General features: G+C 47.5%; 1 protein-coding gene across 2 annotated transcripts in view; it reads right to left on the minus strand.

Annotated features, from left to right (window-relative positions):
• Window positions 1-18,788, minus strand: part of LOC135546351 (stAR-related lipid transfer protein 13-like) — a 71,498-nt gene that overhangs the window by 10,769 nt on the left and 41,941 nt on the right. For both annotated transcript variants that reach the window (XM_064974706.1, XM_064974705.1), the window contains exons 3-7: window positions 14,626-14,707; window positions 9,125-9,188; window positions 6,837-8,233; window positions 6,371-6,541; window positions 6,090-6,249 (exon numbers count right to left, since the gene is read on the minus strand). In XM_064974706.1, the coding sequence (XP_064830778.1) occupies window positions 6,090-6,249; window positions 6,371-6,541; window positions 6,837-8,233; window positions 9,125-9,188; window positions 14,626-14,707 (1,874 nt within the window). The remainder of the gene's footprint in view (window positions 1-6,089; window positions 6,250-6,370; window positions 6,542-6,836; window positions 8,234-9,124; window positions 9,189-14,625; window positions 14,708-18,788) is intronic.

Raw genomic sequence — 18,788 nt, forward strand, 5'->3', positions numbered from 1 at the left:
CTCCGCCCATAACTCATCACTGATAGTCAGACCAAGGTCCTTTTCCCAGATTATTTTCAAAGGAGTAAAGGGGAGCCTCCTTTCTCAGAAAGGAGTCTATAGATGTAAGATATTTTGCCTTTAATGGATTGTGCTGTGACAAGAAGGGTTTCAACTTCATTCAACTGAGTTCTAAACCTCCTCTTGGAGGTAAATGAGGAAATTACATGTCTAATTTGAAGATATTTTAAAAAATGGGATCTTGGCACATCGAATTCACTGCAGAGCTCTTGAAAGGATTTCAGTGTAGTGGTTTTCTGATGAAATAGGTCTGAAAAGGTCCTGATTCCTAGAGTATGCCAAAGATTAAAGTTGGCATCCCTCGGGGCTTTTGGCAAGTCTGGGTTGACTACTATAGGCGAGTGGGAACATATTTGGGAGGAAATGCCCAGGTATTTCTTACAGTCCCTCCACGCTAGTAGGGTGCTGTAAATCACAAAGGTTTTGGCTATGTTGCCACTTCACTAAAGTTATTAACCTCTTACATCTATGGGGGCGCTATTTCATTTTTGGATGAAAAACGTTCCCGTTTTAAACAAGATATTTTGTCACAAAAAGATGCTCGACTATGCATATAATTGATACCATTCGAAAGAAAACACTCTGACGTGTCCAGAAATACCAAGATATTCTCTGTGCGTGCCCTAGAACGTGAGCTTCAGGCAAAACCAAGATGAGATGGCATCCAGGAAATGACAAGGATTTTTGAGGCTCTGTTTTCCATTGTCTCCTTATATGGCTGTGAATGCGAGAGGAGTGAGTCAACCCTTTCTGTCGTTTCCCCAAGGTGTCTGCAGCATTGTGACGTATTTGTGGGCAGATCATTGGAAGATTGACCATAAGAGACCACATTTACCAGGTGTCCGCCTGGTGTCCTGCGCCGAAATTGGTGCAAAAGTCACCTGCCAGTATTTTTCCATGCGATACAGAGAGGAAAGCAAGCTTCCACGAACTGCATATCAATGAAGAGATATGTGAAAAAACACCTTGAGGATTGATTCCAAACAACGTTTGCCATGTTTCGGTCGATATTATGTAGTTAATCCGGAAAAAGTTTTACGTTGTAGGTGACTGAATTTTCGGTTCGTTTGGTAGCCAGACGCAATGTAGAAAACGGAACGATTTCTCCTACACACAGACGCTTTCAGGAAAAACTGCGCATTTGGTATGTAACTGAGAGTCTCCTCATTGAAAACATCAGAAGCTCTTCAAAGGTAAATTATTTTATTTATTTGGTTATTTGGTTTTTGTGAAAATGTTGCGTGCTAAATGCTACTCAAAATGCTATGCTAGCTTTGCATACTCTTACACAAATTAGTCAATTTCTATGGTTCAAAAGCATATTTTGAAAATCTGAGATGACAGTGTTGTTAAGAAAAGGCTAAGCTTGAGAGCAGACGCATTATTTTCATTTTATTTGCGATTTTCAGAAATCGTTAACGTTGCGTTATGCTAATGAGCCTGAGGCTTTAGTCACGATCCCGGATCCGGGATGGGGAGTTTCAACAGGTTAATGAATATAATTGAGCTTAAGGGCAATGAACCACAGGATTGGGCTTCTATCTGAATCCACGTTGACTCTTGTCTGTTTGTGATCCATGTTAGCATGTTGCGGATTAGGGCATGCCAGTGGTACAATTGAAGGGAGGGAAGGGCAAGACCACCCTTAGATTCAGGTTTCGATAGAGTGGAAAACTTGATCCTAGGTTTTTTATTGCCCCATATAAATTTGGTGATGCTTTGGTTAGTTGTTTTGAAAAAGGAAACTGGGAGATAGCATGGGAGCATCTGAAATAAGTAGTTCAGTCTAGGGAGGACGTTCATTCGGATTACATTAATTCTTCCTACTAAGCTAATTGGGAGGGAGATCCAGGTTTGGAGATCATTCTTGATTCGATCCAGGAGTGGAAGATAATTTTCCTTGAAAAGGCTATTCAGATCTGGTGTTATGAAGATCCCGAGGTATTGAAACCCCTGTGTTTTCCATTGAAAAGGACAAAGTGTCTTCATAGAGCTGGTGAGTGTAATATTGAGAGGGCAGACAGTGGATTTGTTAAAATTGATCTTATAACCTGACAACTTGCCATACTGAGCAATTGTGTCTAAAATGAGAGGGAGGGATTTCTCAGGGTTGGATATGTAGAGCAAGACATCGTCCGCGTAAAGCGAAATCTTGTGCTGCAGGCCGCCTGCAGAAACACCCATAATACTTGGATTGCTCCTTATCAGCTCTGCCAGAGGCTCCGCCCCCAACAAGTAGAGTAGGGGGGACAGCGAGCACCCCTGTCTTATGCCCGTTCCAAAGGGAATCTGTCAGAGTTCAGTCCATTGGTAGTCACCATGGCATTTGGATGAGAGTATAGTGATTTGATCCATTTAATACAATTTGGGCCCATATTGAACTTTTCTAAGACTGAAAACAGAAAGCTCCTCTCCATCCTGTCAAACGCCTTCTCAGCATCCAGTGAAGCCAGCAGGACAGGGGTCTTCTGTGCGTTTACTTGATCAATAATATCAAAAAGACAGCGAATGTTATCAGAAGAGTATCTGTCTCTAATAAATCCGGTTTGGTCCGCTTTTATTATTTTGGGAAGAAGAGTGTTTAGTCTTTTGGCGAGCAATTTGGTAATTATTTTATAGTCGAAATCCAACAAGCTTATGGGCCGGAAGGATGAGCAGGATAGGGGGTCCTTGTCCTTTTTTAGCAACACTGTAATGCGAGCTGTGTGCATTGAGTCTGGGAGAACTCCGTTTTTGCAAAAATCCTCCAGCATTGGCATGAAGATAGGGCTGAGCTGGGGCCAAAAAGCTTTGTAGAACTCTCTGGGGAATCCATCTGGGCCTGGGGACTTATTGGGTGGCATGGAGGTAATTGCCTCCAGGATCTCCTCAGGAGTGAAGGGGGAGTTGAGATCTTCTTGGTCGGTCTCTGATAGTTTAGGTAGCGAGATTCCCTCTAGGAAAGAGTGGAGTTCTGCATCCAGGAAAGATTGGAGTTCTGCCTCCGTGTGTTTTCTCTCAGAGGTATATAGTTTGCAGTAAAAATCATGAAAAGTTAAATTGATCTTTTTTGGGTCATATGTGACCTCGTCCTCTGCTGTGTGGATAGCCATGATTGTACGCTCTGACTGTTCCTTTTTTAATTGGTAAGCAAGCAATCTACTGGGCCTATTGCTATACTCATGGTATTTCTGTTTAGTAAAGAAAACCTTTTTTTTATCTCCCGAGTGTAGTCCAAATTCAGTTTGTCTTTGGCTGCTTTAAGATGACTCCAGAGGTGCTGTCTGGGGATTGTTTATGTATTCTTTCACAGCATTCCAGCTCCCTCAAGATCTAGCCTGTGTGCTTCCATTGCTTTTTTCTTAGAGGAAGCATATGCAATTAGATGGCCCCTTAGTGTGGCTTTAGCAGCGTCCCACATTGTGGCCGGAGAAACAGGAGAATCTTTGTGTAGTTGTCTATCCATGTAGTTACCAATGTATGGAACGCTTCGTTTGATAGCATGGAGGTGTTGAATTTCCAGCTCTTTGACCTCGGGATGATTTTGCAGAGGTCAAAGCGGAGGTGAACAAAGGCGTGATCTGAAAGTGCTATGGCTCCGATAGTACAAGTGGCTGAATTTATGAAACTCTTTGGGATAAAAATGTAATCTATACGGGAGTAGGTGTAATGGACATTAGAGTAGTATGTATAGTCCATAGATGAGCTATTAGTCTATCTCCAGATATCTATCAGTCCCATAAAAGGTAAATAAATGGTGTACATAAAATAATAATCTCTGAACACCCCAGCCGAGTTCCCAAACAACTCGACACATCCCGTTGGATCTATTACCCCCCCCCCCCCCCGCTCAGTCTCAATTATGTGTTCCGAATAAAACAAAAACCGGGAACAGTTAGCAACGCACAACGTCTCCCTCTCCCCACCAAAGAAATGTCTCATCCTCTCCATCCCGCATTGAGTAAATGACACAGTTGCTCTCGTCCAGATCATAGTAAAAGAGGGGAGAAAAATAAAATCAATAGCCCAGCCTACATATACCTCCCCCAAGGGACATAGGGAACCCCAAGTAATAATAGCAACAACAAAACAGGGAAATAAAAGTAGGCTGAAACATTAGTAGGCCTAGGTTATGTTGGGCCTATCCCTCTCAGCTAAAGGAAAATAAATATAAATTGGACAGCTATAATGACATTTAGAGGGTGGATCTTTGGATATCGGCTATATGTTGTCTTACCTCCTTTAGTAATGGCATTAATCGCATTTGGTCATTGGTCTGTTTCTCATTGGCCAGGATTGTCTTTCAAAAAACGTTTAGCCTCTTCGGGAGTTTTGAACTGTCGCAAGGCTCCTTGGTGAAGAATCCTGAGCTCGTTTGTGTATTTGAATCCCCTGAAGATGCCTCGGTCAATGGAGTATTTCTTCACTTCGTCAAATTCTCGGCGCGTTCGGCATATTCCAACTGACAGGCCCTGGTGTTAATCGAGTTTGGCGTTTCCCACTGTGATGGTGTTGTTTTTCGCCGCCTGTAGGACTCGTTCCTTGTCGGTGAATCTCAGGAAACGTATGGTGATTGGGCGCGGTGGTTGTCTGGCTGCTGGTGGGAGCCTCAGTGCTCGGTGAGCTCTCTCGAGTTCTATGGGCCTGTCGGTGGACATGTGGAGCCACTCGGGAAGTTTGTCTTGCAGGTAGCGGATCAGTGGCATGTTTCCCTCTTCTTTTTCGCCCAGATTGAATAGAACACAATTATTCCTTCGCCCCCTGTTTTCCAGGTCCTCTGTTTTCTCTTCCAGATGCTCGATTTTCTTTTTAGCATATGCTATTGTTTCCATGGCATCTGTCAATAAGTTTTCCATGGATAGGATTCGCCCCTCTGCCTCGTCCAGGCGCCCCGCGTTTATGGTTATCTTGTTGTTGATGTCAGGCAACACGTTTTCCAGGATTGTCACCTTGCCCCCTATCGCACTGAGCTGAGAGTTAATGGCATCTAATTTAGTGTTTAGTTCTGTACGTTGGGATCTCAACTCAGAAAGGATGTCTTCGACAGAGTGCGAGGTTGGCATTCGTTGTGCCTCGGGGGGAGCGGGTTCTCTTGCTCCTGGAATGGCGCTAGTTTTTTCTGAAGCTAGCTTCTTCTTGGAGGCTTTTTCCGTCGCTAATACCTGAGTCCGGGTAAAAATGTCACCTGTAGTGTCGCCTTTTGTAGCCGCCATGACTTTTTCTTACTAAAGCTAAATGAGTTTGAACTTGGAGTGGAGGTAAGATTAGGAATTGGAAACTATTTGTGCGGAGCTCTTAGTTCATGCGGCCATCTCGTTCAAGGGTCACGTGATCCCGCAATAAAACAGTTCAACAGAGAGAGACTAACAGTCTGCAATAGAACAGTTTAACAGAGAGAGACTGACAGTCTGCTATAGAACAGTTTAACAGAGAGAGACTGACAGTCTGCTATAGAACAGTTTAACAGAGAGACTGACAGTCTGCTTAAGAACAGTTTAACAGAGAGAGACTGACAGTCTGCTATAGAACAGTTTAACAGAGAGGGACTGACAGTCTGCAATAGAACTGTTTAACAGAGAGAGACTAACAGTCTGCTATAGAACAGTTTAACAGTTTAACAGAGAGACTGACAGTCTGCTATAGAACAGTTTATAGAACAGTTTAACAGAGAGAGACTGACAGTCTGCTATAGAACAGTTTAACAGAGAGAGACTAACAGTCTGCTATAGAACAGTTTAACAGAGAGAGACTGACAGTCTGCTATAGAACAGTTTAACAGAGAGGGACTGACAGTCTTCAATAGAACTGTTTAACAGAGAGAGACTAACAGTCTGCTATAGAACAGTTTAACAGAGAGAGACTAACAGTCTGCTATAGAACAGTTTAACAGAGAGAGACTGACAGTCTGCTATAGAACAGTTTAACAGAGAGAGACTGACAGTCTGCTATAGAACAGTTTAACAGAGAGAGACTGACAGTCTGCTATAGAACAGTTTAACAGAGAGAGACTGACAGTCTACTGTTACACAGTTTAACAGAGAGAGACTGACCTGGTCAAGACACTGGCTCCTGAGATATCGAAGGGCCTGCTGCAGGCTGAGGGGGAGGGGCTGACCAGAGCGCTGGACGTGAACAATCAGAGGAACACCAAAGACGTTCTTGTCCTTGTAGTCAGGAACCTTCATCCTCTTCATGAACTTTGGAACTGACCTGACAGAGAGACAACACAGGATGAGTCCCATGTCTACTCACACACACAGGAATAGGGTGCAGCCTTGACAAGCTTAGGTTGATTGATTGGTTGATTGATTGATTGATTGATAGTGCTCACCAGGTCCATCCGTGTTTGTTGGACATGGAGTATTTCTCCATGATGGCAGTGAGGCGGAGGAGAGAGAACTTCTGCAGCAGGCTGAGCTGGCCTGCTGATTGGTTGGTGATCTGGAGCGAGGCCACTGAGTGGCTGAGCCGGTTGGACATCTGGAAGCTGGGCCATCGCAGACTAATGCCAGAGAGAGAGAGAAGAAGGACAACAATTAATATACGTTCCAAATGGCACCCTATTCCCTATATAGCACATTACTTTTGATCATATCCCTAAAGGGAAAGTATGCAGGGAAAAGGTGCACAATCTTGGGAATAGAGAGCCATTTCGGATGCAAGACTTCACCTCTAAAATACAGACATTTTGAGTAAGTGTTTAGCACTATCAGTATGGAAATAAGGACAGGATAATGACTTCTACAAGGAACTAAACACTGAGATGTTAATAAACATTTGAGGACTATGATTCTTACCGGTTGGGTCTGGTTAGCGATGCTCCCACGCCTGAGTCCCTCCTCTCTCTGTGTCCTGTACAGTGAGTCTCAATGAGTGACACACGGTCTCTGTCCCTGTCACTGGCTGTGCTCTGTCCCTCCAGAACAGACGTTCCCTCAAAGTCCAGCGTGATCTGGCTGGAAGACGCCATACCTGCAGACTGGATCCCCTGTCTGTCCAGGCCTGCAGAGGGCAGCATGTTCTTGGACCAGCGGTCCACTATCTGCTGCAGGCCGTTGACGTGCTGCAAGATGTCATCCAGGTGGGGGAACAGGTCTTCCTTCTCCATGTCCAACAGATCTCCAGTAGAGGCATAGAGGTGAGACCCAGGGACGTTGTCGTACACACTGATCCTACTGCCCCGTGGGCAGAACTGGGTGGCGGGGCGGGGGTGGAACTCCCTGGGGTTAGAGTCAGGTCGGGGGTTGGGGTCGGACTGGGGCTCCAGGGGATTGAGGCTGCAGCTGTGCCAGGGGACAGAGGCCCCCAAGGTGGGGGAGAGGCTCTCTATGGACAGGGCCTTGGGAAAGGTGCCAGGCTTGTGGTCTTTGGGTATGTGGACCACCAGGTCCTCGTAGGAGCGGAACTCGTTATGCCGGTTGTGTTCGGCCACGCCACTGTTCCCCTGCAGGCTGGAGAACACAGCCAAGTCCTCCAGATACATGCCACTGCGCTTGGCGTCAGACCGGTCCGTCCGCTGGGAGTGGGGCTTCCTCTCCTTTAGACTGGGGGAGGAGACGGTGCTGCCGCTGGAGTGGCTGCCCTCGCTGCTGGAGGGGCACTGGGGGGTTAGCCCTAGGATTGGTCCCCCAGTGGGTACCTCCGCCCTTGACCCGTCCCCATTGGTGATCTCCACACAGCGCATCGTCTTCAGGGCCTGCGGCTCCATCTGCAGTACCGGAGCGCTGATAACCAGCATCTTGCTCCTCCCCCTATCCAACGTGCCCCGGGAACGTAGCGTCTCCATGTGGCGCAGGAAGTCCTTGGCTCGGGTCCGTCCGGCACGGTTGTTTTTGGTGGGCAACGAGCCGTAATAGGGGAGGTGCTTACGGAGGTGTGGCAGGGTAAGGGATTTGGAGTCAGGTTCAGGCATGGCTGCAGAGTCAGAGTAGTTCCGGTTAGAGCAGTCTGAGTCCTCTGTGCTCACAGCCTGGTGGCCACTCCCCCCGCTGCTCTCACTGTGGAGAGATGAGTCCTCTGGTTCGCTGAGGTCAGTTAGAACACTCTCGCTACTGGTAGTGTTCCGCAGGCCCCGGCCCTCCCGCTCCCTGGGACTCCGCCCCTCCCCCTTTAGTCTGGACCAGCGGCGGCTCGTCCACTCAAACGTCCATCTGTCACTGATGGCAAGCAGGTCCTCCTCATCAGAGTCTTCACTCTGAATACACAGGAAGACAACACAAAATCAATTATCAACACATGATCACCTAGTCAGGTAGAAATCTAAACCAGTTAACAGTTACATAAACACACTCATCCGAGTCTTCCCTCTGGACACACAGGAAGAGAGAAGACACATAGCACTGCCAGTACACTGTTATCAACACATGGTGGCAAGACACAATCTGAATGATTGGTTGTAGTTATAAGCTGATGGGAAAGCTAGATATTGTGAGATCTGTGAGGGTATAGCATCACAGCCTGTCTGTATATCTATCTGTTCCAGGAAGGAGAGACAAATGTCATCTGTGTTTTCCTGACAGTTAACAGCGGAGCCAGAGGATGTGTCTGTTCAGTTATAATCACATTACAGTTCTATACATCGATCACATAATCATGATGATATAACCTCCTAATCTGGTTTTTGCAGCCATAAATAAACCAATCGTAAATGTCCTGAAGCCTAGAGGGACTTCCCTCCACACTGAAGGAAGTTGAAACAACAGAGGTGATGTGTGCGTCCCAAATGGCACCCTATTCCTTATAGTAAACTACATGTGACCAGGGCTAATAGGGCTCTGGTTAAAAGTAGTGCACACTTTAGGGAATACGACAATGGACACATCTCACATATCACAGGATCTGGGTTAGCGGGATGGAAGGAAAGAGGGATGGAAGGATAGAGGGGTAAGAGGAGGAGGAGTTTTCTGTTGTTACAGGACTACTACTTGGCCGATGTCCTCAGTAATTATTACCATAATACCTTAGACAGGTATAGATAATAGCCTTGCATTGACTAAAGCTGTTATACAATATCACTGTGCAACTGAACAGGATCATAACGGTCATCATATAGAATAATATTATAATGATTAAAACCTCTGCTTACCTTTTTCTTAGGAAGGTTGACATCTAGTTTCATAGAGGCACACTTGTTCAAGGTGTTGAGTCGTCTGGAAGAGAAACAAGCCAGATGGATGTAAACAATAACAATCTCAGAGATCATCCTTCTCTCCGAGAGAAGTCACCAGGAATAGACACAGTCAGTTGTTCAGTCCAGGAGTTAAATGACTGTGGGTCTGACGACTACCCAGCCAGGGCTGCACAAACCTAATCATGCCTGCTAACTGTGGCTAATAACTTAATGTTAATGGACAGATGCTCTCTGGCCTCTCTCGCTCTATCTCCCTGCCAGTCCGTCTGCTTCTGGCTTCTCTCTCCCTGACAGGGACCTAATTGGTGAAGACTGCTGAGGCGCTGTGGTTCACAGAGATTCTCCATCAGCAGCTAATGGACTAGTCTCTGCTGCTTCTCCAGCTACACACAGACTTCATGTCCCTGCTCCTTCTTAGTCACTCTCTCCTTCTTTCCAGTAGGATTTTAAAAACCCACAGAAAACTGTGCTAACCAGCTCTAACCAAAGAGTTCAAGTTGGTTTCTATTAAATCCCACCCACAAGTTTCTAGAGTAACAATGGGAATTTACAATACACCCTACAAACAGTTAAACTGCCTGGAAGGCTGTGACTATGTACCAAATGGTACCCTATCCCCTATATAGTGCACTACGGTCAAAGGTATTGCACAATATAGGGAATAGGGTGCCATTTGGGATGCAGTCTGAGAGTAGGGGCTTGTGGGACAACTAGCCTGGCGGAGAGTAGGGGCCTGTGGGACAGCTAGCCTGGCAGAGAGTAGGAGAGTAGAGGCCTGTGGAACAGCTAGCCTGGCAGAGAGTAGGGGCCTGTGGGACAAATAGCCTGGCAGAGAGTAGGAGAGTAGAGGCCTGTGGAACAGCTAGCCTGGCAGAGAGTAGGGGCCTGTGGGACAAATAGCCTGGCAGAGAGTAGGAGAGTAGAGGCCTGTGGAACAGCTAGCCTGGCAGAGAGTAGGAGAGTAGGGGCCTGTGGGACAGCTAGCCTGGCAGAGAGTAGGAGAGTAGGGGCCTGTGGGACAAATAGCCTGGCAGAGAGTAGGAGAGTAGGGGCCTGTGGGACATCTAGCCTGGCAGAGAGTAGGGGCCTGTGGGACAAATAGCCTGGCAGAGAGTAGGAGAGTAGAGGCCTGTGGAGCAGCTAGCCTGGCAGAGAGTAGGAGAGTAGGGGCCTGTGGGACAGCTAGCCTGGCAGAGAGTAAGAGAGTAGGGGCCTGTGGGACAACTAGCCTGGCGGAGAGTAGGGGCCTGTGGGACAGCTAGCCTTGCAGAGAGTAGGAGAGTAGAGGCCTGTGGAACAGCTAGCCTGGCAGAGAGTAGGGGCCTGTGGGACAAATAGCCTGGCAGAGAGTAGGAAAGTAGAGGCCTGTGGAACAGCTAGCCTGGCAGAGAGTAGGGGCCTGTGGGACAAATAGCCTGGCAGAGAGTAGGAGAGTAGAGGCCTGTGGAACAGCTAGCCTGGCAGAGAGTAGGAGAGTAGGGGCCTGTGGGACAGCTAGCCTGGCAGAGAGTAGGAGACTAGGGGTCTGTGGGACAGCTAGCCTGGCAGAGAGTAGGAGAGTAGGGGCCTGTGGGACAAATAGCCTGGCAGAGAGTAGGAGAGTAGGGGCCTGTGGGACATATAGCCTGGCAGAGAGTAGGGGCCTGTGGGACAAATAGCCTGGCAGAGAGTAGGAGAGTAGAGGCCTGTGGAACAGCTAGCCTGGCAGAGAGTAGGAGAGTAGGGGCCTGTGGGACAGCTAGCCTGGCAGAGAGTAGGAGACTAGGGGTCTGTGGGACAGCTAGCCTGGCAGAGAGTAGGGACCTGTGGGACAAATAGCCTGGAAGAGAGTAGGAGAGTACAGGCCTGTGGAACAGCTAGCCTGGCAGAGAGTAGGAGAGTAGGGGCCTGTGGGACAGCTAGCCTGGCAGAGAGTAGGAGAGTAGGGGGTCTGTGGGACAGTTAGCCTGGCAGAGAGTAGGAGAGTAGTGGCCTGTGGAACAGCTAGCCTGGCAGAGAGTAGGGACCTGTGGGACAGTTAGCCTGGCAGAGAGTAGGAGAATAGTGGCCTGTGGAACAGCTAGCCTGGCAGAGAGTAGGAGAGTAGGGGCCTGTGGGACAGCTAGCCTGGCAGAGAGTAGGAGAGTAGGGGGTCTGTGGGACAGTTAGCCTGGCAGAGAGTAGGAGAGTAGTGGCCTGTGGAACAGCTAGCCTGGCAGAGAGTTTGGGAGGTTGGTCAACTGCAAAAGTAAATGACACAGAAACACACAGGCCAACAAGCTGCCCTGCCTAAAGCAACAACGACAACAACAACAACAAGAGGTAAACATGACGACACATTCCTAACCAATCCCACGCCAGCAAAATGGCACTTGACAGAAGATTTGCGGCGTGACAGTCATAACGTTTTGCCACTCCAGATATTGTCCCATGCTAGGGTTTTATGTGGATTTTGTGACAGTAAAAAGCTAGAAGATGCTAGCCTCTAGCCTTCTCCTGCTGCTCTGGAGCCAACAGGTTACAGTATGTGTGTCCCAAATGGTAACCTATTCCCTATATAGTACACTTATTTTGACCAGGGCCCATAGAGCTCTAGTCAAATGTATGGCACTATAGGGAATAGGTTGCCATTTCCGACTCAGCTTAGATTAGTTCCCATAGTCCTTACAGTAGCTGTTGGAGCCCGTAGAGCCTATAGAGAGTGCTGAGGGCACCTAACTTCAGGGGAGGCAGTGTAGCCTAGTGGTTAGAGCTTTGGACTAGTAACTGGAAGGTTGCAAGTTCAAATCCCCAAACTGACAAGGTACAAATCTGGCGTTCTGCCCCTGTACAGGCAGTTAACCCACTGTTCCTAGGCCGTCATTGAAAATAAGATTTTTTTCTTATTCTCAGCCCCATGGCCAGAGTGGAGGGAGAAAGTGTTCCTCTCAGCCCCATGGCCAGAGTGGAGGGAGAAAGTGTTCCTCTCAGCCCCATGGCCAGAGTGGAGGGAGAAAGTGTTCCTCTCAGCCCCATGGCCAGAGTGGAGGGAGAAAGTGTTCCTCTCAGCCCCATGGCCAGAGTGGAGGGAGAAAGTGTTCCTCTCAGCCCCATGGCCAGAGTGGAGGGAGAAAGTGTTCCTCTCAGCCCCATGGCCAGAGTGGAGGGAGAAAGTGTTCCTCTCAGCCCCATGGCCAGAGTGGAGGGAGAAAGTGTTCCTCTCAGCCCCATGGCCAGAGTGGAGAGTGTTCCTCTCAGCCCCATGGGAGTGGAAAGTGTTCCTCTCAGCCCCATGGCCAGTGTCAGCCCCATGGCCAGAGTGGAGGGAGAAAGTGTTCCTCTCAGGCCATGGCCAGAGTGGAGGGAGAAAGTGTTCCTCTCAGCTCCATGGCCAGTGTGGAGGGAGAAAGTGTCAGAGCTGAGAAGTCAAGGATGGTGTAGGGGGGTGGCACTCACAGGGAGGTGGGAGCTGGGAGGCATTGTCTGCAGGGCTAGTTTGGACCCCTTGAGTTTTTCCCCCAAAAATGTATGATACAGCCTTATAGATTAAGTTGATTTATTCCTCATCAATCTACAGACAATACCCTGTAATGACAAAACAAAAACAGGTCTTTAGAAATTGTTGCAAATTTATAATAAAAAACAAACTGAAATATCACATTTACATAAGTATTCAGACCCTTTCCTCAGTACTTTGTTGAAGCATCTTTGGCAGTGATTACAGCCTTGAGTCTTCTTGGGTATGACGTTACAAGCTTGGCACACCTGTATTTGGGGAGTTTCTCCCATTCTTCTCTGCAGATCCTCTCGAGCTCTGTCGGATTGGATGGGGAGCATCACTGCACAGTTATTTTCAGGTCTCTCCGGAGAAATTAGATCGGGTTCAAGTCCGAGCTCTGGCTGGGCCACTCAAGGACATTCAGAGACTAGTCCCGAAGCCACTCCTGCGTTGTCTTGGCTGTGTGCCTCGGGTCATTGTCCTTTTGGAAGGTGAACCTTCGCCCCAGTCTGAGGTCCTGAGCGCTCTGGAGCAGGTTTTCATCAAGGATCTCTCTGTACTTTGCTCCGTTCATCTTTCCCTTGATCCTGACTAGTCTCCCAGTCCCTGCCGCTGAAAAACATCCCCAGGCATGATGCTGCCACCACCATGCTTCACTGTAGGGATGGTGCCAATTCTCCTCCAGACATGACACTTGGCATTCAGGCCAAAGAGTTCAATCTTGGTTTCATCAGACCAGAGAATCTTGTTTCTCATGGCCTGAATCATCTAGGTCCCTTTTGGCAAACTCCAAGTGGGCTGTCATGTGCCTTTTACTGAGGAGTGGCTTCCGTCTGGCCACTCTACCATAAAGGCCTGACTGGTGGAGTGCTGCAGAGATGGTTGTCCTTCTGGAAGGTTTTCCTATCTCCTCAGAGGGAATCTGGAGCTCTGTCCGAGTGGGCACCTCCCTAACTAAGGCCCTTCTCCCCTGATTGCTCAGTTTGGAGGGGCGGAAAGCTCTAGGAAGATTCTTGGTTGTTCCAAACTTCTTCCATTTAAGAATGATGGAGGCCACTGTGTTGGGTACCTTCAATGCTGCATCATTTTTTGGGTACCCTTCCCCAGATCTGTGCCTCGACACAATCCTGTCTCGGAGCTCTACAAAAAAATCCTTCGATCTCATGGCTTGGTTTTTACTCTGACATGCACTGTCAACTGTTGGACCTTATATAGACTGGTGTGTGCCTTTCCAAATCACATCTAATTAATTGAATTAACCACATGTGGACTCCAGTCAAGTTGTAGAAACATCTCAAAGATGTTTAGTGGAAACAGGATGCACCTGAGCTCAATTTCGAGTCTCATAGCAAAGGGTCTGAATACATACAGTATGTAAATATAAGGTATTTAGGTTTTTTATACATGTAATACATTTTCAAAGAATTCTGAACCTGTTTTCGCTTTGTCATTATGGGGTATTGTGTGTAGATTGTTGAGGAAAACAATATATTCAATTTATTTTAGAATAAGACTAACGTAACAAAATGTGGAAAAATTCAAAGGGTCTGAATAGTTTCTGAAAGCACTGTATGCGTTTTTGGTTGTTGAGTCAATTAGAGATTGCCCATTTCAATTTTATCTTTCCATAAAAGAAAAAGGGATTTCACAATATTTTAGTTAGCTGGCTAAATCATTGATCTTACTTTGCAGTATACTCCTCTGGTCTGCTCGGTTTGATCATCTATTGTGCTGTTGTTGTCTTATGGTGGCTGTGTAACGTTAGTGTGAGGTTTCTGTGACGTCTGTCTAGTGAAGGACTGCTAGATGCGTGAGTTGCTTGTTGCTCACAGTGATTATCACTCTGTCGTTTTAAGCGGTGGAGATCCATTTAACTTCCCTGAGGCCCAAACACTCTCTCTGGTGTTACCTTACTGACTGGCATACAAACTCACACAGTCAACGTCAACTAAATGTATGGAAGCAGTATGGAAAATCCAACCAGGTTTAATCCACTCACCTGTAGAGAGGTTCCACCAGGTCGTTGTCCAGAAAGTCATGGTCTTTCTTCACAGGAGAGATGTCGATGGGGAACTGGGAGTCTGAGGAGGAGGAAACAGATTAACAGATTAAATGCTGCTATTAGATTAAAGATACAACTCTCCTCTCAGTAGTTATCTAGCTCCTTAATAGGGCAGCAGGCTGGACACGTGGCAGATCACAACCAGCTTCACTTTTTAACTCAGGAAGTTGAACGGAACAGCTATGAGAAGGAAAGCACATTGTTTCCAGAGACCTATCCAGGAGCGAGAGAGAGAGAGAGAGAGAGAGAGAGAGAGAGAGATGGTAATGAAGAGAGACAGGGCTTGCCCAAATAACGGCGCTGAGACATTGAGCAGTAGCAGCAGCAGCAGCATTACGTCTGTCTCTGGGTATTGGCCTCCTGCTATGTAACACACCATCTGCGTCCCAATTGGCACCTTATTGCCTACATAGTGCACTACTTTTGACCAGAGCCCATAGTCCACTATGTAGGAAATAGGGTGCCATTTGGGACGCAGTCAAAGATTCACTTAAGACCCTCAATATTACATCCTACTGCATTCATGTGGTTTCATTAACTGTTTTATGAAAAGCAACGCAGCATGGTCTGTCACATAAGGAGAAACACAGATATCAGAATACACTCAGACAGATCTGGGTCAGGGGAACCGCAGCCGTCAGCAATTGTGAAATTGTTTAAAAATGTACTTTATACTCAATCTTCAAGTCCACTCATCTGCCTCAATACAACAGCTTCACATGAAGTGAGGTTTTGAGTGGCGCAGTGGTCTAAGGCACTGCATCTCAGTGCTAGAGTTGTCACTACAGACACCCTGGTTCAAATCCAGGCTGTATCACAACTGGCTGTGATTGGGAGTCCCATAGGGTGGCGCACACTTGGCCCAATGTCATCCAGATTTGGCCAGTGTAGGCCATAAGATACACATAAAAAATACATTGTTTCCTTTACTGAGCAGGCTGTATGGCGCTGAATACAGAGGGACATAATGTGGAGAGATTGTAGCAGCGGCTTAACATACACACTGATACAATCGCACATGCAGCCACACGTACGCACATACAAACAAACTGTCTCCTTTACAACAGGCTACAATCCCTGTCACTAAGAGATTCATGACACCCTCTCACTTCAAAAGACCTGGAGCACCGAGGCTGCTGGGAAGAAGAGGGAGGAGGGGAACAGGGGTGAGGAGGAGAGGGTAGTAGGGGTGAGGAGAGCTGGCTGCTTCTAAACCATGATGATAAAACTTTTTCCCATGACCTCTTTGTTTTAGTGGGCTGGACATGTTTGGGTAGTAACTCTAGCCAGGAACTATCCAGACCAAAGCCCAACTGAGTCTTTCTCTTTCTCTCTTTCAGCAGTCCCCCCTGTCGCTCTGTCACTTTTCTCTCTCCTCCCTCCCTGAGTGAGTTAAAAGAAGCTGTAGACCTGAGACTCCTGAGGACAGCTGTGCAAATGAGACTGCCAGAGGAAAGGACATGAGAGGAGAGGACATGAGAGGAGGAGAGGACATGAGAGGACAAGTGAGGACATAAGAGGAGAGAAGAGGATAGGACATGAGAGGAGAGGACATAAGAGGAGAGGAGAAGACATGAGAGGAGAGGAGAGGACATGAGAGGAGAGGAGAGGACATGAGAGGATAGGAGAGGACCTGAGATGATAGGACATGAGAGGAGGGGAGAGGAGAGGACAAGAGAAGAGAGGACATCATAGAAGAGGACATGAGAGGAGAGGACAGGACATGAGAAGAGAGGACATAAGAGGAAAGGAGAGGACATAAGAAGAGAGGAGAAGACATGAGAGGAGAGGAGAGGACATGATAGGAGAGGACATGAGGAGAGGATATGAGAGGAGAGGATAGGACATGAGAAGAGAGGACATAAGAGGAGAGAACATGAGAAGAGAGGACATAAGAGGAGAGGAGAGTACATGAGACAAGAGGACATAAGAGGAGAGGAGAAGACATGAGAGGAGAGGAGAAGACATGAGAGGAGAGGACATGATAGGAGAGGACATGAGAGGAGAGGAGAGGACATAAGAGGAGAGGTCATGATAGGAGAGGACATGAGAGGAGGGACATAAGAGGAGAGGAGAGGACATGAATAGAGAGGAGAGGACATAATAGAAGAGGAGAGGACATGAGAGGAGAGGAGAGGACATGATTGGAGAGGACATAAGAGGAGAGGACATAAGAGGAGAGGACATGAGAGAAGGGACAAAAGAGGAGAGGACATAAGAGGAGAGGAGAGGACATGAGAGGAGGGACATAAGAGGAGAGGACATGAGAGGAGGGACAAAAGAGGAGAGGACAAGAGAGGAGGGACAAAAGAGGAGAGGACATAAGAGGAGAGGAGAGGACATGAGAGGAGGGACATAAGAGGAGAGGACATAAGAGGAGAGGAGAGGACATGAGAGGAGGGACATAAGAGGAGGGGACATAAGAGGAGAGGAGAGGAGAAGACATGAGAGGAGTGGAGAGGACATGAGAGGAGGGACATAAGAGGAGAGGACATAAGAGGAGAGGACATAAGAGGAGAGGAGAGGACATGAGAGGAGGGACATAAGAGGAGAGGACATAAGAGGAGAGAAGAGGACATGAGAGGAGGGACATAAGAGGAGGGGACATAAGAGGAGAGGAGAGGACATGAGAGGAGAGGAGAAGACATGAGAGGAGAGGACATGATTGGAAAGGACATAAGAGGAGAGGAGAGGACATGAGAGGAGGGACATAAGAGGAAAGGACATAGGAGAGGACATGAGAGGAAGAGAAGACATGAGAGGAGAGGACATAAGAGGAGAGGAGAGGACATAAGAGGACATAATAGAAGAGGAGAGGACATGAGAGGAGAGGAGAGGGCGTGATTGGAGAGGACATAAGAGGAGAGGACATGAGAGGAGGGACATAAGAGGAGAGGACATAAGAGGAGAGGAGAGGACATGAGAGAAGAGGAGAGGACATGAGAAGAGAGGATAGGACATGATTGGAGAGGACTTAAGAGGAGAGGAGAAGACATGGGAGGAGAGGACATGAGAGGACATGAGAGGACATAATAGAAGAGGAGAGGACATGAGAGGAGAGGACATGAGAGGAGAGGACATGAGAGGAGAGGAGGGGAGAAGACATGAGAGGAGAGCAGGGGAGGGGACATGATTGGAGAAGACATGAGAGGAACGGAGAGGACATGATTGGAGAGGACATAAGAGGAGAGGACATGAGAGGAGAGGAGAGGACATGAGAGGAGAGGAGAGGAGGGGAGAAGACATGAGAGGAGAGCAGGGGAGAGGACATGAGAGGAGGACATGAGAGGAGGGAAGAGGACATGAGAGGAGATGAGAAGACATGAGAGGAGAGGACATAAGAGGAGAGGACATGACAGCGTAGGAGAGGAATGGAAAGGACACGACATGGGACATGGTTGGGTTGGGTAGGGCTGGGCAGTGTAAGAGGAAGCCAGACTGTGCCAGATGATTCACTCCTCATATTCAAACTTATTTCTGACAGGTGTATGAAGTCGAGCATACAGCCATGCAATCTCCAAAGACAACAATTGGCAATAGAATGGCCTTATTGAAGAGCTCAGTGAAGTTCAATGTGGCACCGTCATAGGATGCATCCTTTCCAACAAGTCAGTTCGTCAGATTTCTGCCCTGCTAGAACTGCCCCAGTCAACTGTAAGTGCTGTTATTGTGATGTGGAAATGTATTGGTGCAACAACGGCTCAGCCACGAAGTGGTAGGCCTCACAAGCTCACAGAACGGGACCACCGAGTGCTGAAGCGTGTAGTGTGTTAGAATCATCTGTCCTCGGTTCCATAACTCACTATCGAGTTCCAAAATGCCTCTGGAAGCAACATCAGCATAATAACCCGAATGTTCCAATTGTAAATAGTTCCATCTGTAAAGTTTGGTGGAGGAATAATGGCCTGGGGCTGTTTTTAATGGTTCGGGCACGGCCCCTTAGTTCCAGTGAAGGGAAATCTTAATGCTACAGTACACAATGACATTCTAGACAAAGCTGAAATCAACAGTAGCTCATTTCACAATGGATGTTACGTTTCAAAATAAAACTGCCGTTTGTTTTATAGTTGGCCTGTTATGACTTTATGTGTGTGTGTGTG

Source organism: Oncorhynchus masou, chromosome 9 (assembly GCF_036934945.1).
Source record: "Oncorhynchus masou masou isolate Uvic2021 chromosome 9, UVic_Omas_1.1, whole genome shotgun sequence".
NCBI classification, from domain to species: domain Eukaryota; kingdom Metazoa; phylum Chordata; class Actinopteri; order Salmoniformes; family Salmonidae; genus Oncorhynchus; species Oncorhynchus masou.